At 38.7% G+C, this 25094-nt stretch overlaps 1 protein-coding gene across 18 annotated transcripts in view; it reads right to left on the bottom strand.

Moving 5' to 3' along the window:
- Positions 1–25094, bottom strand: part of ANKHD1 (ankyrin repeat and KH domain containing 1) — a gene marked incomplete at its 3' end in the record, with an annotated part of 121926 nt that overhangs the window by 82382 nt on the left and 14450 nt on the right. For all 18 annotated transcript variants that reach the window (XM_082324262.1, XM_082324273.1, XM_082324272.1 and 15 more), the window contains exon 2: positions 23941–24094. In XM_082324262.1, coding sequence (XP_082180388.1) covers positions 23941–24094 — 154 coding nt within the window. The remainder of the gene's footprint in view (positions 1–23940; positions 24095–25094) is intronic.

Genomic DNA, 25094 nt, shown 5'->3' with positions numbered 1-25094 from the left:
GCTGCAGATTCAGTGGTGATTATGTTCCTTCCCATTCAATTCTAGCACATCATATGTTCTAACGCACGTGAGGCCATTCACCTGCTAACATGTCCAATTTATGATCTCACATTCATCACAAAGTCTAACTAAACTTCAGCTCACATGGAATCATCTGCTGGTCTCAGAAGCTTAAAGGGATCCTCTGTTTCCTTAAGGTCATGCAGCACATGTCCCCCAAAGGCAGGTTCTGATGGAAATGTGGACAGCTTTAAAAGCCCAAAAGAAAAATGAAATGAGAATCATGGCCCAGAAATGTGTCTTTTTTTTTTTAATGGTATGTCAAGAACCTGCTTTAATCAGCATGGCATACAAGCAGCACCTCAAACAAGGTGAGGAGGGTTCAGGGAAAATGAGAGGGGACTTTGTTTTAGCTTCTTTATTGGAATGCCCATTCAGAGGAACTGAGAAGTTCTAGACTGTCAAAAGCAACTGCTGCAGTCTTGTGCCAACAAGCAGTAACTCTAGCAGAAAATTAATTAATTCTAGCACATCACACAGGTGCTACCACAAGACAAGAAGGCAACAAGCAGGACTGAGCACACCCTGTTCTGTAAGGTCTCAGGTGGCTTAACTCAAATTGTCGACACAGGTATGGCTCCCCTAACAACACACCAGAGGAATTCAGTTCAGGCGTGTTAAGAGTGGAACCTAAGGGAATATTTCCTAAAGACGACAGATTTCTCAGGACCTTTTAATCTACATATTATAAGTTTATTTCTGGTAATACTTCAGAGCAGTGCAGCATGCGCAGAAAATTACCACCTACTATTTTCTGTAAATTCTAGCAGTGGCGGAAGCAAGTAGAGATGTTATCAGTCATCTACCAAACAGCAGTCCACTGCTTTCTGATGTCATAACTTCCTGCTTTGTGCATGTTAACAGAAAGTGATTTTCTAATTCCCCTTATAACTAACTAACAAAAAAAGCATGCACTTCTCTCTGATGATGTTAAAATATTTTGCCAAACACTAGGTTCATATTACATCATTTTCAGAGCCAGTAAACCAAACTACAGTGCTATCAGCACACTCACCAAGACCCACATTGATCTTCCGGCAAACCCAGGAAAACACCAAATCATCTCTTAACCTGCTGCCCATGTTTAATGCCTAAGCAAGGTTTGCAAATTCTAGTGGCCCTGAACAAGTAACTTATCAGGCAGGTGGTGAAGCAACTGGAATTGGCGAACAAAGCACAGACACCAAGAGCACACTCATTGCCAGACCTGTGCCCGCTCCATTCCAGGTCAGGCTTCAACAACTTCATGATGCTCCCAGCACAGCCACTGCTGGTTTGAAAGACATGGGCGCAGAAGCACTGAACACAGTTTTTTCTCATCAGTTTTCTAATAGACCCCAGCTACACACACACACACAAAAAAAAAAAAAAGGTGGGTCTCACTGATTATGTGACCACACAGCAATGGAAAGACAGACAGACTTCAGTCTTGCAAAAGAGATTTCAGCAAGGATGCAACACAAATTATTTCAGCCCATCTGAAGTGAGATTACGACATGCTGGCTCTATGTTTTCTTGTAAAAAACAGTCTAAAGCCAAGCAAATCAAAAGGAATAGCCATTTTCAAGTTTCACTGTTTCTGCATCAAGATATCTAATTTACAACATCAGAATGAGGGACATAATATATTTACAATTTTTTGAATATATTTTAAATATTTAAATGTGTTTTATTGTATTATGATTTCTCAGACTAAAGTCCTCAAGGAAGAAGTCACACATTGAGTAGTGCTCTTTGTATATAGTAATTAGAAAAATACTAATAATTCATTCTAGTGTAGTCATCTTTCTAAAATTCATATGCTTTTAAAAACTTTAAGATAAAGTGTTGTTTAAAGAACATAATTCACACTAAGCTAAAGAACATTAGAGCTACAAGGGAAGGTTTACTTGCTGCGTAAGTAAAATAACTGTTTTAAGTCACAGTATAGACTGACCTACGCCATTGGGATTTTTCAGTAAGTCATTTGGCCTTTAAAACAAATTTCTTCATTAAAGCAGGTGATGCTTAAAACCCTCTTTATTAAGTGAAGCATGCCATACTTAATTTTCCATATGATTCTGGTGAGTCTTTGAAGAATTCACACAATATTTACAGACCCCTTTCACATCTAATGCAGTACCCAGGACCATGTGTGAAGGGAGACCTTCAGGAGCTTGTAATCTGAGGATGCACAAAGAATAGCTGCACTGAAACGTGCAGAGATTTTGCATCTGGAATACCCATATCTCACAAAAGCCAACGAACCAAACAAACCAACACACCACCAAAACCGAACAAACCAAAACCAAAAAATCCTCCAACTAGTTACTTCAAACACTATACTTTGCCTTACCTGACTACATTTCATTGCTAGTATTATTTGTATAATGACATAAACCCTGTTCAGGAATAGCTGATTCATAGAATCATAGAATGGCTTGGGATGGAAGGGACCTTAAAGATCATCTAACTCCAGCCCCCCTGCCATGGCCAGGGACACCACCCACTAGACCAGGTTGCTCAGGGCCCCGTCCAACCTGGCCTTGAACACTGCTAGGGACAGGGCGTCCACAACCTCTCTGGGCAACCTGTTCCAGTGCCTCACCACCCTTTGAGTAAAGAATTTTTTCCTAACATTTACTCTAAATCTCCCCTCTTTCAGTTTGAAACTGTTCCCCCTTGTCCTATCACTATCTGCCATTATAAAGAGTTTCTCCCTCTCTTTTATGTAAGCCCCCTTTAAGTACTGGAAGGCCACTGTAAGGTCTCCCCGGAACTTTCTCTTCTCCAGGCTGAACAACCCCAACTCTTTCAGCCTGTCTTCTTAGCAGAGGTGCTCCAGCCCTCTGATCATCTTAGTGGCCCTCCTCTGGATCCACTGTAAAAGGTCCACATCTTTCTTGTGCGGAGGGCTCCAGAATTGGATGCAGTACTCTAGGTGGGGTCTCACGAGGGCAGAGTAGAGGGGAAGAATCACCTCCTTCGACCTGCTGGCCATGCCTCTTCTGAAGCAGCCCAGGATATGGTTGGCTTTCTGGGCTGCTAGTGCACATTGCTGGCTCATATCCAGCTTTTCATCCACCAGGACCCCCAAGTCCTTCTCTGCATGGCTGCTCTCAATGAGTTCTTCTCCCAGTCTGTACTCATGTCTGGGATTGCCTCGACCCAGATGCAGGATCTTACACCTGGACTTGTTGAACCTCATTCGGTTCATATGGACCCACTTCTCAAGCTTGTGCAGGTCCCCCGGATGGCATCCCATCCTTCAGGTGTGTCAACTGCACCACTCAGCTTCATGTCATCCACAAACTTGCTGAGGGTGCACTCTATCCCACTGTCTAAGGCATTGATAAAGACATTGAAAAGCACCCGTCCCAAGACAGAGCCCTGAGGGACACCACTCGTCACTGGTCTCCACCTGGACATAGAGCCATTGACTGCAACTCTCTGGATGTGTCCATCCAGCCAATTTCTTATCCATCAAATAGTCCACCCTTCAAATCCATATCTCTCTGATTTAGAAATAAAGATGTCGTGTCGTGATTCTACTTTGCCTTTCAAAAACCCCACTTTTTGACATCAATTTCATATCACACAAGTCCTCTCCTGACACACCAGCCCTTAATAAATACACTGGTAGCAAATACCTTTTTACCATAATTTTTTTAACCTCATCTTTTGCATCATTCGGAAGAAAGATAACTTTGAACAGAAATGCTCTTTCAAAGTTTTTGAATTCTCACTCCTGACATTTAAAATGCCATGCACTTCCATGTTGAAACAAACTTGCTTATAATCTTACCCTATCATCTCAATCCAAGAAAACTTTGATTATGGTCTGGCACATCCTTGAAAAGATATCTAAGCCACTTAGCAATACCCTTTCTAATCACTACATAACAGATTATCACACATCATTGTGCCATTACGTATGAGATTACCCATTACTGCTTAAATAAGCATGCAATTTCATACATAATATAAATCTCTTTAAACACCAATAATTATTTTGAACAAGAAAATATCATGAACTAAATTGGTTGGGTCCCCCTTCCTGCTCTGGATTCTTTCTAAATCAGTCTTTCTGCACTGTATAATACTCAAACTCAAAGATAGGAAACCCTAATCCCTATTTAACAGAAACAGTTATTCCCAAAAGATAGATGTGAATACAAATCAAAGGAGACAAAATTATGGTGACACATATTGGTCATGTTTTCAAAGGTCTGATCAATCCTCATTCAGACTAAACTAGTTCCCTAGACCATCTTCGGCAGCCAGCAGCAGGAAAAAAATTTATAATTATATACCTGCTCTCTCTCATTACTTCTATACATTGCCCATGTGCTTAAATTGTAACTCAGTTGACCATTACTAAACTTCTTGCTAAAATGCACAATGCTTTCTCAAATGCAGCAGAGCTGGATTATTCAAGTTGACTAAATGGCATATATGATGAGTTTACAGATCTAATTTTTGTGTTCCTTATAGTTCCCTTTTTACTACGGCAAAATAAGGTACCCGAGTGATTTGTCTTACAACTAGCCATATCATAGCAAAGATTATTCCTTTCCAACAAATACTGATCTCTAAAGGCTCTACAACAGCACCTTCCAAGGTTTTTGAACCTCAACTAGTGTCACCCAGTAACATTTCTAGAAGGCTAATATCATTCTTTACTACCGTGCCAATTAAAAATTAACCTCTTGAAAGGCAGTGCCATTCCCTGGGAAGCAGGGCTCGAAATCTATGCAACCACCACAGTGCTTCAGACCACACCTACTGTCCTGGCTTGCTCCGTGTTTTTCACAATGCAAGTAACTCCTCTTGTACAGCACGGCCAGCTTGCCTGAGCAGGCTGCAGCTTGCTAGCTTCCTCAGCAGATGATTTATCACCTTATAAAACCAAATAGAAAACCCGGAGTAGGAGAATGTCCCCTCTAATTGTATTCTGCTGCATTTACCAGATTTCAAATCAATGACATTCCCAGATTGAAATGGTAACCCTGAAGTTCACCCAGTTTACTTGCTGCCACAGAGGTTCTGTTCCTTGGCTGTTTTCTCTTGGTTTCAGTAGTAAACCTACCAAAGTGAAAGTTCAGGGTACTACAAAGCCAATGTAACGTACCAAAAACAAAGCTTGTCTTCGGCCCCAAAATCCCTTTCTAAGATAAAACCCAATGAATAAATATTTAAACACACATTCCCCCCCCAAAGTCATAATAGCTCAAAATTATGCATCAGTAAGATTCCAGCTTCTAGTTAAGATACAAAAATCTTTGGACAAGCATGAAGTCTTCTGCTGGCTATTCCCTCCCCACTTGCAAGTGCCAGATTTTCAGAGCAACTCAAACTATAAGAGACTTCAGCAAGAGGTCATGTTTATTTCCTAACTGCAAAACATACCACCTAGAAGGGATTCTTTCACGCAGAACTAGATTTAAAGTTTTAAGTTTTCCCCACACTTTCCTGAGATTAAAAATGTTTAGCACTTTTGCTGGAAACAGATCATGTAATAAGGTAAATGAAGCATCCTTCTGACGTGACATAGTGGGCAAGCAGACCACCACTGTTATACACAAAAAAAAAAAATCTCACTCCAGAAACTACTTAGAGCAGACTAAGCTGTTACTGTCTCATGGGATGCCTCCAAACAAAACATAAGGCAAAAAATCATGCAGAGGTATCACCTGATCACCTCATGTGTGCAGCCAAAGCTAGCCATGAGCCCTCCTAATGCTTCAGTCCTTTACACCGATGTATTTGCAGAGTAGTAACAGCATTTCTTAGTAAAGTAACCCATATCAAAACGCTGCTCCACAGCAGTCAAACCCTGTAATTAGCAGTGCCATACCTCTATCCAGGCAAAAGCTTCAAGCATCTTCACACAATATGACCTCTGCTTCAGGGAAGTCATGTCTATTACTCAGGTACATCAGAGCTGGATCATGTGCATTAACTAAATTTGGCACTTTTGGGATGCATTAGAGCAACTGTGCCTGGCCAGTTGGCCCATCAGATATCTCAGAGGAGGGCTGTGGCCACATGGTGCAGAGTAACTGCAAAAGGTCTCTGCAGTAGGCCCAGCTCTTTCTAGAAGAGCTGGTCTTCCTCAGCCTACACTGTACAGTTGTTCAATCCAGTAACTCCTATCGTATGCCTGGAAATCCCATGCAGCTACAGAAAAACTTCAAACTTTCCAAAACAGAGTACCTGTAGAGAAGAAAGAATAGTCTTCCCCATGAACAGTACCAGCAAACATGAGGATGATAAGCCCAGTGTAGTTCAGGCACTTGGTGCCAATCTGACAGCAGAAAGGCTCAGCTTAACTCCTTGATTAAGCCTTTGCCATCTTCCAAATCACAATGTAAGCATTCTCCTGCAAATAGTTCTGCTGACATAACAAGACACCAGGAGCTGACACTGGTAGCAGAAAGAAATCATTCATTAGTGTGCAAAGGAAACTTGATGTTGTGCCTAACTTCAGAAAAGGATGAAACAATCAGATGGCAGCACTACTATTTAAAATCCTGGCACATCTGAAACATGCCCTCAAGATGGCAAAAGGCTTGTAAGAATAGAAAAATTTCATTTGACTGGGGAACGAGAGGAGGAAGGTGGCAAATTCCAAATCCTTAAGGAGAGAAAACTTGCCAGGGGAAAGAGAAGACAAGAACATCTCTTGATGGCAACGACAGAGAATACGCATTTTTATTATGTAATGTAATTTAGACCACAACTAACTAAACCTCGTAGAAGTTTCACTTTTCCTCCCCCCAAAAATTGGTATTTTTTGCTTAGCTAAATCTCCCTGAAAAACATGTTTGGTCCTTTGAAATTCTCATTTAAGAGATATTTTAGTGTAGGTATAGCCTATAGTCTCCTTTTGAGAAAAGCAGTAACCAGAATGCTTCTCCATTTTTCAACTGGTCATTCCAACACTATTAATCCCAGGCAGGGAGTAGTAGAGATTTGATATGGTAGGGTTTATTTTAGCTTTGTTTTCTAAAACACTAAAAAAAGCTACATTAAGGCTTTCAGTCTTTTCAAAGTCAAGCACATGCCTTTGTAATCTTCACTACTGAATATCAAAATTATACTCTGATCTTAGCTCCAGTGCACTGAAAACCTATGGTTACCCTTAATATCCCTGTTGTAACTATGCTGAACACAATTTATCCTTTTACATACATCTGATACAAACTTCCACTATAAAGCTGTATTTTTTCCCCTGTATCACCAAGTGCATGGCACAAACAGTATTCACTGGCTGCAACTTTTATTTTTATTCTCCTCATTTAGTATTTGGGCACGCTAAATAAAATTCATTTAGCATGAAATTAAGAGCTACAGCTTGGGGGTTTGGTGGGGTTTTTTTTGAGTAATTAGCATTTTACAATATTGCATATATCACCATCACAGTTCCCCACAGACTTCTAGAGCAGCCAAGTTTTCAATTTCTACAAATCAGGTTCCTGACAGCAAACCATCACACCCAAAAATGACATTTTCAATGCTATCTGAAAAATCATGTTCAGATCATCTGCTAAGCATTTTCTGGCAAAAGCAGAAATATAATTTTATTCTCCTGGGTTGTATTTCATGGTCTTAACTTCAAAATATCCCTTTCTTCACAAATCCCTAGTCCTAAAAATAATAGGAACTCACCAGTTGATCAATATCCACAAGTGAAAGGGGGTGTCTGAATAAACTGAAAGGCCATCACAACATACACATGCCATTGGAGAAAGTTATTCCAGCTTCTCATTTTTCACTTGCTTGACACTGCAAACTCTTAATATTATATTTGCATTTACATATATTTCAATGTAGTTGTCAGAACAGGAGCCAGAAATCTCAATGACATTTCTCTCTGCTTTCCAGTGTGGCAACTGTAGCAGCGAGATTTTCTTTTTTTCAGAAGCAAAAACTAGGAAGTACTTCTCCAGCTACAGTTAGTTCTTACTGTTATTTTGGTAACATTTTGATGACAAGGGTTCCTTTTGGGGATCATCTGCTTTTACATCAGTGTGCTCAGATATCTCAAAACCTGAAAACTAATTTTCTATACTTCAGCACAAACATGAATTCTTCTTTAACTAGTCAATACTAATTAAATTTTACATTTCTTTTGAGAGTTTCCCCATTAGATCTCCATTTAGTCTCATGTTACTTCAATACCAGGTTACCTAGTCAGGTAATTCACAATATTAGCCAGCAACTTCCGCTTTTACCAAAGCTTGGAAGCCCCGTAAACAAATTCAGCAATGAAAAACCAGCTCTACATAGACTTACAGATGTTTCTAGCAAAATCACAATCTCCCCAAACAGTTTGCAATTTCTTCTAATTCCTCTCCACCAACCCAATCCACCCATTTCCTTTGTTTTCAGAATTCAAGAAAGAATACGGATATTTGACAGATATGGAATACCACACATTTTATCTTAAAATACTAAAAGAAAAGATTCGTTTAAGCCTTGTGACAGAGTTTTGTTACCACATAAAATAAGAGTTCAAATAGGAAAGAATAAGACTAGACAAGTTATCCATAACTACCTCCTCATACTCTGCATCTTATTTAAACTCCTGACCATGATAGACTTTGCTACAGCCTAACTCTAAATTTTTCTATCAGTTTGATTTGTTCAAGCTTTCACTAGGCATCCATTTTCTCCCATTGTATGAAAACTGAGTTACCTTTTCTAAAGCTGAAATAACATGAGCTCTTTTGTGCCAATCTAATATTTGGCCACTGCCAGAAAGATTATTCAATACTCCTCCTCTCCCTGGGTTTCCCCAGGCACTCCCACCAACCCCACTGCACTCACAGTTGGGAAAAGAAGAGGGAGCTTTCTACCAGCACAGCAAGACTAATTTGACCAAAGAGTCTTTCTAGCCACCACCAGAACTGGCAAGAGGAGAGAAAACTGTGCAGCCCGGAACAGAAAATTCCTGCCTGTTGGTGACAGCAAATAGCCACTAAACCACCCCAGCCATCTCACACACCTTCCCTGGGTGCCACTCATTCAGAATGTCCAAATTTTATGTTTCCCAATCAAATATCTTTATAAAAAACCCAGCCTTTCCATTTTTCAAGATTTTGTTTCTATTAAATCTGTAGCAAAGAAACATTTGCCTTACTACAAGGTGACAAGTTCCCAGGTACAATCCTCAACACTGCTGATTCCTTAGAGGAACCAGGACCTTCACATACATTTCATCATGTATGCGCATAAAATCATGCTGATCACTCAACCAAATGCACTTTGATCCCATACATATTACATGTTGTTAATGGAAGCATCATTAATTACTCCTGCATCATAGTTACAGATGTACTTCGTCATCAGCAAAGGGATTTTTCACCCATCTCACTGCAGATAAGTGTCTGGGAGAGATGTCTGCCTCTTGGATTACCTCATGCTTTAAAGAAGCAGCTACAATTAGGACAAAAGCAGTAATATAGTAAAAAAAAATTGCCAGTTCTGTCACAGTCATCATTTTAGCAGCAATTCAATGGCTGAATTGCTTTAAACAAAGCAAACTAAAGCTCAGGCGAGAATATGAGAAGGCTTGTAGTTCAACACAAAGCCTGAAGAATTATATTAAAGTACAAGAAACTGTTCATATTTCCTCTAGCAGAGAAACAAAAAAATTAACACAATTATGAACAGAACAGACTTTAATGCTGAACTTGTCTAGATTGGTCTGGAGTGTTCACTCATTCTCTCCTTTTCCTTTTTTTTTTTTCTGTTTTGAAGTATCTTTGGAAGAATTAAGCCTTGGTCCAAAACCTAATGAGTACATTCCCCACACCTATGAAATATTACAACCAATCATGGCAAAAAACTACTTAGTATGCACTGAAAGCTATTACACATACAAACCCCTAGACTGAAGCTCTTACTCTCTACCTACCACTAACAGCTAGGCTTCAATTGACATGTAACTGCTAGTTTATCTCATCTTTGATCCCACAGCATCCTTACTGGCTGAAGCATCTGCTCAGCTAGCATATTCAAGAGGCAAGAAGACTGAGAAGGAAGATAGAAAGGAGGGGAGAAAGGAGCATCTTCCTCAGCCCCAAGATTCCATACTGGAGAAAAGTTTAGTTTATTCAAGAAACCTGGCTTTTTTAAAAAGAAGAAAAAGTGCAGTGCAAAAGCGATGAAGCTAAACTAGATCTTTTCAATGTGTGGCAATAAATTCCTACAAAAGAGGTTCATTCAAACTATGTGTGTTTTGGCTTGCAAGACATATCAAATGCAAGTACAGACATTTCAATTTGGCCTTGGAGGAGAACAAAGCTTCTGTTTACTCATTATGAGTTCAGAGCAAAGGTAGAAGACCAGCCCAGAAAAAAAAAAAAAAAAAAATCCATAGGGACTGCTAGGTAAGAACTGTAACAGAAAAGAGTCAGACAAAACAATTATTCATCAAGAAATTGCACTAACCCTGGGACAGTTGCAACCCAGTAACTACAACTACTGTAAGGCACATGTCAAGCCAGGGATGATCCCTGCAACACAAACTACTCTTTTTCCAGATTTTCCCAGCCTATACAGATTTAATGTCTACTAGGCATTTATATTGGAATATTCAGAAAAAAAAATTTCTGCATCCTGTAGAAAAGTCACAGTACCCTACCTGTCTTCCCTCAGTATATGAGCTAGTTCTAGTTAGTACAGTAATCTACAAAATCTGACAGTAACTCGGGTATTTTTATTAAACAAGTCACAGAGTAACAGCTAGTTCTACCAGGAAATTTCTATCCAGGAAATTGTTGGGGTTTGTTCTGGTTTGGTTTTGTTTCACCCATGGCAACTAAGGCCTCCTTTGTAACTTGTTTTTGATTGTAAGAAAATGTATGGTCTTGCATTTGAGAGGAATATTCAAACACAATGCTAACTTTAATCCAAATTATAAAGGACAGGGATGGGATTAAGCACTAGTTTATAAACATCTACATTACTCTGGACATTAATTTGGTTTGGTGCTTCTCTAGGATTAGATGGGAGGTACTTGTATATTATAGTTAAATAAGAGCTTATCACGTCATTTTTTAATTTTTTTGAATGACCAAGTCAGGGATTTTTTTAGGGTTTTTTTCACCCTTAACATAGATAAAAGCCAGCAATACACACCCAGAAAGATTTGTCATAGCAGCAAAATCACAGCAAATTACTTTGGTGCCTGATGCCTTTTCCATTGCCAGCCTTCTCCTCCCTCCCTCGCTACCTCCTCCTGCAACATCTTTCCCAGGGCCACAACACCAGCAAGTATTCAAGTACATTTATGCACGTAAAACAAATGCTCTTCTGGTTATATCACGCTTGCCAGTATTGCTGTGATTAGGTAAGGGAAAACTTCAGCCACAAACTGAATTGTTTGCCTAGCTTTGTTTAGCTTTTAAATGGACAGACGCTCAAATGGCAGACTCAGCACATCTCCCCTAGAGACAGGCAGTCACCTGCTCACACCCTGTCAAATGAAGCGTGAGGGCACACATACATACCAGCACACTCAACTGCATCATAATGACAGTATACGGTGCTAAACGAACATGCAAGAATTTGTATCGTCTACCAAGTGCCCCAGCAGGAATCAAAGGAGCTAGACTCCAAATTCAGAGCTCTGGACATCAGCTCTGACACGCCTGTATTTCAAGGAAGCACTCAGGCTAGAGACTGACAAAAAAGAATTGGATTGCTTCTGGTTGCTTATACAAAGTAGTATTAAAACCCCAAGTCTCTCTTGGGGAACTTATTTGAGACTGTAGTGCTTACAATATTTACCCATACAACTATAAACACAGCAACTTTGTAAATGATCCAGAAGCAGAAATCATGAGCTCTGCAAGAGCAGCTTCAAAATAAATTCTTTACTTCATGCTATCAAATATGGCAAAACTCAAAAGGTTTATTTCATTACTTTCCAGGAAAATATCGAGGCTAACAATAGGCAATTATTCTTTAATTCCTGGCTCTTCCTTTCATGCCTTATCACAGAGAAAAACTAATACTTCCTCATTTCAAGTCTGACAATTGCTTGTCTCCAAGAATCTGAAAGATAAACCTCAAAGAGCTAAGACTGCTACTGAAACATGGAAAGAAGGAACATGGAAATGGTACCACCCACTGTGGGAGGGTAAGGAGCAAAGAAAACGCCCCACATACCCCTGAGAATCATCAACAGATGAAAAAAGTTTATTCATGCTGAAGGTGCACAAAATTCCCGTTCTTGACTTCTAGCATTTTAACTAAGCCAAATATTTTGTCTCATCTACTTTAGGGCTTCTGACCTTTGGAAACAAGTTACTTTACAGACTCTCTCACCTATTTGGTGGTAGAAGGAGAAAAGAGTGGAATTACTTTCTGCTTTTTGAGTAACCTAAGGTTCATGGAGGAAAAGTATCATACCCTTATGGAGACTTACACCAAGATATGACCCCCATGCACAATAGAGATGCAGGAAGAGAACTCAAATAACCTTTGAATACTATTTATAGGCAAACATCCCACTTGAACTCTTTTCTCCAAATTTCTAGCATTCAGTGGAAAACTGAGTCCAAATGGGCTGTAATTGCTTTCCTGAATCAGAAAATAGCTCTGGCTCAGTACAGTATTCAGTGACTATCTGGGGAAAAAATTTGAAAATGCTTCTAAGTTTTCAAGCAAAGAACTAAGACTAAGCTTTGAGGGCCAGTAACATCATCAACTTAACCCAGAAGCCCATGGACATTTAGCCCCCAGTTTACACCTATTATGTATGGCAAAGCAAGCCAAAATACTCAAGTATTTTCAGAGGCTGACCAAGTGTGCCACTTCTTTACAAGAAAATAAAAAATCACCACCCTAATGGTGTATAGCACAGACTAGTGTATAAATTAATGTTTCAAACTGAACATTTGAGAAACTGTTCATAAAACCGCTCCTCTGCCTAAGAAGATTCACAGCCTTTCATTGTACTGTCATTACATACAGGCTGCGTAACAAAACGTCCTGAAAATAAGATCTCTGGGAACACCACAGTAGATTACAGAGTACAAAACAACCAAAAATCAGGATGCTACAGTCTTCAGAAAGCAAATAAGGAATTTATTTTACCATGACCCAACCTGAAGAACGAACACACCCATGTACTGTTACTGCATGAGAAAAAAAACACCCCTCTACAGGAACAGTCCAGGGGACTGCATCAAAAGCAGCGTGGCCAGCAGGTCGAGGGAGGTGATTCTGCCCCTCTGCTCTGCTCTGGTGAGACCCCACCTGGAGTACTGCGTCCAGCTCTGGAGTCCTCAGCACAGGAAGGACATGGACCCACTGGAGTGAGTCCAGAGGAGGGCACAAAAATGATCAGAGGGCTGGAACACCTCTGCTATGAGGAAAGGCTGAAAGAGCTAGGGCTGTTCAGCCTGGAGAAGAGAAGGCTGCGGGGAGACCTTACTGCAGCCTTCCAATACTTAAAGGTGGCCTACAAGAAATATGGGAATAGTCTTTTTAGCAAGGGCTGCTGTGACAGGACAAGGGGTAATAGTTTTAAACTAAAGGAGGGTAGATTCAGACTAAACACAAGGAAAAAATTTTTCACAATGAGGGTGGTGAAACACCGGAACAGGTTGCCGAGAGAGGCAGTACATGCCGCATCCTTGGAAACATTCAAGGACAGGCTAGATGGGGCTCTGAGCAACCTGATCTAGTTGAAGATGTCCCTGCCCATTGCAGGGGGGTTGGACTAGATGACCTTTCATCCCAAAGCATTCTATGATTCTATGACTCATACCACCACATCTTTTTATTCTTTGCAGCATCCTCCTAAATTTCAAAAATTAGAAGGGAAGAGGACACAGGTGCATCATGAGATGCACTTTCACCTAGGTCCATGTCTCTGAAGCTCTGCTTCTTCAGATGGAGTTTTTGTCCATCAGAGGTCAGGGAATCCAATGCGTGGCAACACAGAGCACAAGTTTTACTGAGCTTATTTGGAGCACAATGCAGAGAGAAATTGTAACAAGCATTAATCTAACGGATAGCCTCTGGATGGAGTTGCTTCAAATAGCTAGTATGGAAAAGTCCAGCCAATTAAGATTTCACTAAAACAAACTTCTGCCATTATTTCTCTCCAGGTTTTTGCTCTTTTCGGCCTAAAGACTAAAATAAAGTTGTTCTACCTCTTATTTTGTCTCTGCAGTCTAGGAGGATCAGGCACTGGGTATGCTCACTATAAGAGAAGGCTAATAGCCAAAATCACAGCCACATTGCAAGTTTCTCCTCTTTTCATTATTAAATCTTCCTACATGCTGCTTGCCCTGTAGAGACTTCCAAAACATGTTGCTTGCTTGTTTTTGGCAATGCAAGGCAAAGCCAACTGGAAGTCAGGCCAGGTTGATTAGAATATTCTTGTTCACTGTGGCCTTCCTCTGTTACTCAAAAGCCATGTAATTCTTTGAAAGCAAAGACAGAATTTTAGTCTTTATAACGATTCAGATTTAAGAAGTTTTTTTAAAGGACATATCCAAACAGGAGTATCAGCAAATATATATAAATATATATACACGCACATATACACACACACAGAGGAATAATCAACTGCACACGCACAGGAATAATTTGTTCAGGTAACAGTTCTTCAGAAAAGTATTGGTAGATTTGAAGTCAAATTCAACTTGTAAACCAACATTTCTCCTGCAAAAGGCAGACAACAAACTGAGATGTATAAACAAAAGCACAGCTGGCAAGACAGATGAAATAATACTCATACTCTCCATGCATCAATAGAGCTCAACTTGAGTAATACGACTAATTTGGGGCAACAAGCTATGAAGAACAGAGATCACGTACAGAGACTCCAGAGGAGAACAAGAGCAGATGAAAGTCTAAATAACACGAGTGAAGGGCAGAAAAAGATTTTACGTTATTTAGCCTAAAAAAAAAAAAAAAAAGAAAAAAAAGAAAAAAAAGAGAACACTGAGGAAGGTAACAGTCTGCAAGTCAGTTCTAAAGATGGCTGCATTGACAAAGGGAACACTGAACTTGGATATGATGCATAAAACAAGCAGCCAAAGCAACTCCTAAAACAACATCAATTGCTTTACTACAACAACTTTCTTCCTTCCCTGTTCTTCCAAAGCAGCTTAGTGCCCCCTTTACCCCTAAGTTACGTATTTCAGCATGTAACACTGAGGACTAATACTCGGAAAAACCTTTTCATCCTAAGGACTGCAGTTGGCTTGGCATGCTGTGGAGCTTCCAGCACTGAAGATAGTTTGTCTAACCAGTTCTTAAAGCCACCCATCAAGAATGGCAGAAGCACAGCTGAATTTGCCTGGGGAGAAGGAAGAGAAGGAGATAAAACTAGACCCAATGAGATTTCTTTCAGCTCTATTTTTCAAAAAGTTTTAAGCTGTACAGAATTTGAGGAAAAGGTGATGTCTAAATGACAAGTTAGTAATTGCTATTTTAGAGATAATGCTTTATTACACAGGGGAAAAAGTCATTACAGAACCACACTGTGCCTTTTGTTCCTACAGCAAGTATTTTCTTGATGGATGCAAGGATAAAATTTGTGCAATGCAATAATTTTTTTTTAAAGTTTCCTAGTATGTGTTGAATCCTCAAGTATTTAAATACTTCATATTCACAAAGAATATAAACTCCCATTTTTGTGCAAGATACTTAATGTACTATAGATTGTTTCAAATCAAATTTCTTATCTTTCAAATTTCTTAGCTTTCAAAATAAGGTCTTAAAAAAAAAAAGCAGAAAAAAATTTGTAACAGGCAATGAAGGTGCTCATGCTCCACTGCAAAAAAAGCTACTTGCTTCCATAAGCAGAATCAAAGATGAGTGGCAGTATATTTTACATAATTTTATTTTTCATTAATCTGGTGAAAACTAGCTTGACTTTCTAGAAATAAGCAGAATTTGATCATTTACACTATGCATATACTATATTACCATTTGTTTTCCTAGAAACTTGTTTATTGTAATTACTTCCTAAATATACAATAGTAACATTTTGTCAAAGGTGAATTACCAATTGAAAAAAGCAACAGATTCACCTGTTGCACCATATACTGTAAAGTATTAATGAATCAGTATAACCTGTTGCTTCTGACACTTAAAAAAACCCAAAATATTTAATACCATTATAAAACTGATAGAAGAACAATGTATTGTAGGTCCACCAGCAAGAGCTCAGTTAATACCTCTCACGTGTCCTGAGACACTTGTCACAGCACACAAACTAGACAGTTTAAGCAACTTACATAAACAGATAGCAAGCAGCCCTGCTTCCAATATAATTATGTTACATCTCACAGTATACTTCCAATCAGCCCCAGAAGGGGTGGCTACACATTCAGACTACCAACCTGATTTACCAGTCTGTCTAGTATGGAGCTAAGTGGCTGGTAGTAGTTACTGCCACCACACTTTGCCATTAAGTTACAGAAAATTAAAAAAAAGTGAAATCTGAGTGGGGAGATTCAGATCCGATCTTCTGCACACTATGAAGCATTCACTTAATACTCAAAGTCTGTTCTGAACACGTCTACACTCTAGTTTTATCATCATGTGCTAAGGAAACTACAGGACTTGACAAATGCAGAAAACAATCAAAAATGCAAACTTAAAACCCAAGTCTGTGTAATTGATTTTTTTTTTTTTAATAAACTATATTAATAGAGTCTTCTTGCAGGAGATACAAACAAGAGAGACAGGCTTTTCTACCTCCTCACTCTTTTCTCACTCTCCTGATGCACTTAGGGAGAAGAGTTATGTTTTGATGAACTCAAACTGGCAAGCTTAGCAACTACTTCATTTCACAAGGTTAACATCTAAGCTCCCCTCTTACACAGGCATTGCAAAGAAAGAATCATACCAGTAGCCATCTGTTTAGAGAGAGAAAGCATGTTCATGAATGAACCAGAAGAACACAGAAAAATGACTATACCACACTCAAATAAAATATATTCTGTGGAAAGACATTTGGGTCAACAGCAATATTTACCAGACATTAGCTTTAAGTGGCCTATGGTTTCAGCTAGTGTTCTGGTTTTTTTCTGTACCTGATTAATATCACAGACCCACACAACTAGCTTACCTGCAATATTGCTATGCAAGATCTTTATTTACCAGCTCTAGCACAAACCTCCAGACAACCAAAACAAAAGCTTCCTTCAATGTACTGTCAACAAACAAGAGTCTTACTAGCTGTCCCACAACAGACCCCTTGTACCCTGTAAGGGATGCCAGCTCCCCAGTACAGACTGCCATACCACACACCCAACTCTAAGCTGGCTGCCAGCAGTAGCACAAAGCCCAGTGTAAGCTTCTGCACCCCACTGCAAAGCCTGAACGCAATTATTTTCACTTTGATGGATGAAGGAAGCATACGTGTAAAAAAGAGTAGGATCTCCTCCTGGTACAGGCTAAATTCCATCTCATTTCAGGCATTACATAGGACTGTCAATAAAGCACTGCTGCTTTTCTCCTGCCCAAACCCTCCCTACTTTCCTTCTTTGGCTGAGGCTACTCCAAGCACTAATTAACAAGTCCTGAAAACAACACCAAAAAAAAGTTTTTAACCAGGAATATCCCCATAATGGAACAAAGGGGATGTTATCTTGCAGAAGAATCCAGCTTGCATGAAAAATAAAAAATATGGCAGAATTAAAATAGAAAGGAGAAGTAGAGTTAATAAAAAAATATATCCAGGACTTTGAAGAAATCATGTGAAAAGGAGAATTGCACAAGTTGCTTACAGTACAGTCATAAAGCACTGGTTGATTAAGAATGACCTCTGAGACATATGTATATATATACACACAGATATATCGAGAGAGTTATATATAAATATGCTGACAACTTAAGAGATTGAGGAGTACCCTGGCCAATTTTAATACTTCACAAATTAAAACTTGTAACTTTTTGTCTCATCTCTTCTCACTCCACATCCCTGCTGAGGAAAAGTTAAGATCTCAGAAACATCTTTGCCAAAGAATTCCAAAAGCATAGTGTTCAGATCTGGTAAGATAAATTGATGCTTTTAGGTATCAGACAGCTAAGTGTTACAACAATGAAACTGTTCTTCACAGCAAAATTCAACTGAAAAAGAGACAAAAAAATAAGAAGCTGGTACATTTAACGCACTTTCAAAGTATGGAAGTTAATTTGACTAAGAGCAGGATTAGACTAGATTTTTTCTAATCTAAAAGCCTACTGGGTTAGAAATAATATTTAAATCATGCAAAACCTCAGAGAAATATAATATTAATTCAATTACATGCACAAAATTCAGACAGTTTATCCAACTTACTCAAAAGCACAACACATTTGTACATTTCACATACCATATACTCCTTCCCACTCTGAATCTTTAGATGGTGAAGAAAGAAAATGAGCAAGTCACTGTAATGTGCCAGTATTACACAAGGCAAAAGTGTTTTTATATCAAAAGGCAAAAGTTTTCCAGTTAACAAGACAGTGGTGATTTTGGTAGTAGCACAGCTTTGATCTCTAAAGAAACACCTAGAACAAAGCCTATTTGAACTTTCTTAATGAAAACCGTTTCTCTTATTTGATCCATATACTGAATCCATATAACACCAAGTATTTCAGATCAGATCAAATTAGGGTGAAAAGCCTTTCTTGGTTTAAAAAAAAAAAAAAGAGATCAGTCAAAATACTTGGACTAAGGTAAGACTTTTGCCATGTTGAAGGTGGATAAACACACTGCAAATTTGATATTGCTACATTTTTACAATAAAGTTCCATCTTTGCTCAAATTCCAGCAATCCTCTCTGACTCCCCTCACTGAAGACCCTATTTTTCTTTTTATTCAAGAACACTGATACAGATCTAGAAATGTATTTGTTACATTCCACAAGCAAAGAGGTGGAGCTATTAAATTGACAAACATGAATCATCTGATTTCTGCAGCCCTCAACTTCTACAGTTTGAAGTGGAGCTTGGATAACCCTTCAGAGGTTAAGTTTCTAATGGATTAGATGCCCACCTAATCAAGTTACTCATCAGCCCTAAGAAAAGAAACACCAGGTCCACACATGAATCTTATTGATCATAAAAAACATGATCAAAGAATTTATCTAGCCCAGTCTCTGACACTTTCCAAGGGGTCTCTCTCCAACGCAGGATGAAAGCAAGCTGTGCATCTTTTGAACTGTTGTTTTAGACCACAGCTCACTCCACAGTAGTGCTGGATCACAGGTCTATCTTGTCACATTCAAGCCCTCTAATGTTGGGGGAAACAAATAAAGTAAATTATATTTTAATCAAAAAACCCCTTTCTGTTAGTGAATAACAAATGGGTTTGGCCACATTACCAAAAAAAAAAAAAAAAAGCAGATTTGGTCAACAGCTTGGCAAGTGGGTAAATATAGATACATACACACACTGGAAAGCATTCAATTTTACAATTGCTGAATCTCACTCTATCCTTTCAGTTTATCCTGAAGCAGGCAGATTTTATCTGGGCCCATTCATATTTTGACCTGTGTTCTGTAATTCCACTAAGTAGGTGATTACTTCCACCCTTTGCCTTCCCCAGTTCCAGAATATACAACCCGTTCCCCCCCAGCCGCTTCATCCTATCAGCTTTCCAAAGACCAGTATCAAGCCCTCATGCCTGAATTGAAATTCTGAAATTTACTGGAATTCACCAGGTATTAACAGACACTTGTTATTAAAACTAGATTTCTTTCACCATTTACACTGCATTTAATCATTTAAGACTTTGGCCCTCTATTTGAGGGCCTCTAGTCACCTTTTGTTCAACAGAAAAGAAGGATGTATATAACTCTGCTCCCTGTTTGAATATAAGGATGGACTACTCACATCGTTTTCATTAAGCAAACCCTTGGCTGAACATGGTTCCTCTCCAAAACACTATGATTTTCCTCACAAGCCTCTAATAAACAATAATAGGACTTCTGAAGAACTCACTGCTAACCAAACTCCTCCCTGTCTAGATACTCAACAGGAGTATCAAGTGCTCCAATGCTAGACAAAGTTTCTTTACCACTTTCTTCTGCATCTATTTTTTGATGCTTCATCGTCAAAGTGCTTCAACATTCAGATTGAGAAGGAACATGCTCAAAAGATCTGCTGGTAAGGATACAGGCACCCAAGCTATTTTCTCAAGTTAATCAGTTCAGTAACATTCTACGTCACTTCCTAGAAAACTCAGCAAAACCATGCTGAAACACTACAAACAGGGTATTTTAACTGCAGGGATTAACATTTTGACATTTTACAGCTTTCTGTGGAATTCTGTGTTTTGGGTGTAGAATAACCAAACGGGCATCCAGGATTTTTATTTGACTATACACTTCAACCAACACCTTTCTCTGTCCTCTTTAAGAAACAGCCTGTACTCCAGAAAGAGGCCTGCACTACATAAGCAAGTAATTTTCCCTTCCTGATGCCTGTAAAAGGCAGGACTAGAAAATGAAACAGCTTTAACCTGTCAAACTTCCCCCAACTCTTTGGAGGTGAGTTTGCCCTTTTAAGAACATGTGTTGAGGGACCCACCGAGAAACCTGCAGGAAGAGCAAGAGCTCTGAACGCTGTAACCATTCATTCAGAGCAGCAAAGAGCTCGTCCTCCAGGAGTCACCTACTACCCCTAAAAAGGAAATTTAATAGGCAACCTTATTGAAGATCCACAAAAGAACCATGATTCTTCAGAGCTGGAATATTATTTTAAGAAATCAACAGTAACCTAATTAACAGTGGAGCTGAATGTTTCTAGTGCAGAACATGAATCCACTGTCAGAATACTAAGAATCTCCTTAATTACAGTCTGAAAAATGGAAATCTCTCCAAACAGTATCATTCTCTTTCCATAGGTTATTTTACCTATAAATCCCATCTTTGCTACTAGGAGTCAAACTGAAGGAAGGTATAAAAAAAGACTTAGTTTGTTTAGGACACCTTCTCAAAGAACAAGATTCAATTGTTTTAATTTATCTTCAATTTCTGAAGATGAAAACAACTCATATTTATGATGTTCATAGAACAGTGAACTGTCTCAGTCTTCAGAATGTAAAACTAGTTTTTTTGTGAAATAATACAATCACTGACACTTGTTTAAAGACAGTTGTTCATTAACAAAGTCCCTGTGCTTTGCTTAAACAGATTACAGAAGGAAGTGTGGTTGTCCAAACTAAAGCTAATCAGCTAGGTTTTCAGAGGACGTAGTAAACATAAGGAATCTAACCGCTGTTTGTGTGCACATGTTTACCTATGTATGTGTATACTCACTGCTATGTTAAGGGGGGCAAGGCACAAGCCTCTTGCTAGAAATTCTACTTAAAGCTGTCACCCTCAGCATCCAAAACCACAAAATATTTTAAGTTCTCTTGGAAACAGAATAAACAAGCCAAACTGCAAAAAAATATCCAGCACTCTTATGATGTGTAAATATAATGTATAGAAACATTTTTAAGCAGTTCAACTAACCTCTGGCCTCTATAGTTGCATATGCAGGCCTAACCGGCTCTCAAATACGGACAGCTACTTAAGAACAAAACAAAACACCCACAAATCTTACAGAATGCAATGGCTGAAAACCACTTCTGCATAAGTAATTTGAAGAACATCATCCCATCTGGCTGCAGTTGCTAGAACTTACCTTCCAGAATTAATAAACAGCATGCCCATGTGAGATCTGAGCATTAAAGAATTCATGAAGAATGTGCAAAACTAGTTTTGCAAGTCATACTCATTAAGATCCTAATGACACAGCCACAAACACTGCATATGAGAAACCCTAAGAAATTCAAAACACTAAATGCAAGACCAATTTTCCTCTAGGTTGTAAGTTAGGATCAAGCCTCCCACAGGAGAGGAGATCATCACAGAGAAGGCCAAGCTACCCTGGAAACCACATCAGACAAGGCCATAGCTAAACTACTCATTCGAGCAATAGTTCTGCCATCTACTTTTGCAAGTTAACCTTAACGCTGAGGACTAAAATGTGACTAAAATAACAGGAGAAATCACTTGCTTTTGCCAAACTGCAAAACAATACGAAGTCCCAACACTACACCACTTTGTTTGTTGCCATGATGGAAACCTAAAAGCTCACTTAAGGTTAGAAAGGGTATTTTCAGCCAAACCAGCCAGAGGAATCCAGTGAAGATATTAAAACATCTCCCAGAAACACTAGCTTCTTTTTCAAGCACTTTCAAATTATGGCTTTTATTAATAAACTACAAAATTCTCAGTGTCTCCTTCAGGTTAGTCTAGTGATATTTTTAGTGTTCAAATTCACAGTGGGAAAGACAAGTACTGCTTAACTAGAAGAACTTCTCAAGAGTGTTTTCAGTCTTTTGATCTCACACATTCATCAAGTGGCATTAATTTTGTCCGGTCTTGAGAGAGGGAGATGGAGCCACCAAACAAAAGCACTCTTTTTTTGATTTGCTCTTCCTTCCAGATTCCTTCTGTTATGCCCATTTTCTACACCCCTACTCCAAGCTCTCAGGGAATCAAAGCATGGGAACCTCAGATTAAAAACAAATCACCTACTCTTGGCGACAAGTGGCCAACTACTGCTTAGAAATCTAACGAAAGCATTCTCACAGGCATTACAAGAAGAAATGATACTTCCTAGATTTGTTAAATACCGTGAAATCATTTTGTACACTGCAACCCTAGATGTAAGCACATACCTCAGAGACTGACTGCCCTCAAAACACTAGCCATCAGACATCTCCACTGACAATTTATAAAGCTAGCAACAGGTTTTAGGACACACCAGTCATCAGGTCCATGACAGAAACTGCAACTAATTTTCATTCTAAAGAGTGCTTAAAAAGGGATCAGATTATTCAAATTCTTACTGGCCAGAGTATCCCAGAAATAGTCTATCTTCCCTGCAAAGCAAAGTTTGGTCCCCAAGAGTTATATCAGGTTAGAATAATTTTAGGGGACCACCTTTAATTAGGCTGCTGCAACTTTCTGCTGACAAAAGCTATGCTATGTTGTAAGGTGGGTTTTTTTCAAATTCAAAATGCAAAGAGAGCCCAAAGCCTAAGTCCCTTGCCCCCTTTGCTTCCTCAGAATGAAAGTCTCCTTTAAGACTGCACATAGCTTTACATCTAAACACCTACAAATAAATGCTATTTTATCTAGCTATTAAGTGCGTCCAAAGCTAAAGTCGGAAAACTCCAATTCCAGCACACTAGTACCAGTCTGAGTATACACCCATAACGATCAAATGGGATTTGTTTCAAGGCAGGGTTTTGACATCTTTTTGTCCTTGGAATTTTGAAACTGACAAATAATTTTCAAATCCATTGCAAACACCTGAGTCACAAACCTTAGAAAGACTTAAATTAGTCAAGCTTTCACTATAAAAGTAACAAATGTAGTGGCACTATGTTCATTTAGTTTGGTTCCGCAACATGAACATTAAATATATATATTCCAACAATCATCTCTCAGAACCACAGAATGGAAAAATATTTTTGTGAAAGTCAAAACAGAGAAATAACTATTTCACCCGTAAATTTCTGGAATAATGAAGTATTAATCATATATTGACCAAAGCAGCAGAAAAAAATGTCGTTTTAGCAAGTCTGCTTCCTTCCATTCTCTCCCCTTTAATCCTCCTTCTAGTAACACATGTAATCTCATCTGGTCAATGAAATACCATTTAATTCAAATTAACTTTTCTAACATTATATGTACAGAAACATTGAACCAAGCAACCCTCAACACCTGTAAGAATTATGAGCTTGTTTTCCAGGTTCTTTTCCCCATCATCATGGTAAATTTCCAGACTTGTGAATATTTCACTAGGGTCAAAATTTACAGGTTTCCAGATCTGTGTGCAAGTTAGGCTCAGAAAAAAACTATACAAAGAAAGTACCTGCTGCCTCCAGTAAGGCTTCTAGTCTTGCTTGTGTTTCTGGATCCACAGTTCTCAAGTCCGCACCTTCTGCAGCACTCGATAAGAATAACTCCGACGTGGTTTTAAGTACTGGGTTATCAAGATCTTCTTGGTCCAAAATAAATGATTCAACCTGTTGCCAAGTTACAAAAATAATTTTACCATTTTTGAAGTTTTATACTAAATCTAAAATATTAGAAAAAACACAAAATAATTTAATTGTACTATCATAATCATAATTATGTTTTAACTGTAAAAATCATCTCGTCAACTCACTGAAAAGGTAGCTGAAATCACAAAAGAAAACAACTCTACATGAAAAAGTTTATTGTAAAAATTATAATTAACAATATTTTAAACTACAGCAAGGGAACTTAGATTAAATATTTAAAAAATGTTATGGATGTTTGGACAGTTAACCACCAAAACAGACTGCCACAAGAGGCTGTAGCATCTTTATCACCAGAAGTCTATCTTGTTATTAAAAAAAGCCATCAGCAATGACTTTGGTATAGCTGAACCTATCTGAGAGCCAGGGAGGGACTGAATGGTTTCCCGAGATACCTTTCAGTTCTATTTTAAAAGTAATTTCAATTAACATAGCACAAGCATTTTGTTTGTTTTAAGTAGAAACACGATAGTTGACTAAAATTCAAAACCAAAACATCTGTTTCCAAGCTGGCACTTAGTATTACCCCAGTCATTAATGTTTTCTAGACAAGAACAGATACATAGAACAATTAAGCAAGCAGGTATTCCAACTGAGCTGCAATAATGCTGTCCCACCAGTAGCCCACATGATCTTCAAATACAAGCTCATGGAATTACTCAACATAACACACTGTAGCTTTATGACAGCTTGCCAAAGTAAACAAGAATACCTGACTCATACTCTAATGAGAGCAGAACATTTCAGAATCTGTCCCAAGTTCAGACATAATTTCCTCAATTTTCAATAATATTTTAAAATAAAAAGTTTCATAATTAGACGTTATCTGTTCAACAATATCAGTGCCTTAAATATGCCGTAGAAATGAGACATGCTTGTTATACAACCACTGCTGCCCTTCCCCACTTCATGCCCCAGTCTCATCTTCCTTTCTCTGTTTTCCCCTAATACTTCCTCCTATCTT

Source organism: Platalea leucorodia (genome assembly GCF_965183815.1).
Source record: "Platalea leucorodia genome assembly, chromosome: 11".
NCBI lineage: Eukaryota > Metazoa > Chordata > Aves > Pelecaniformes > Threskiornithidae > Platalea > Platalea leucorodia.
This window is presented reverse-complemented; position numbering and strand designations above follow the sequence as displayed.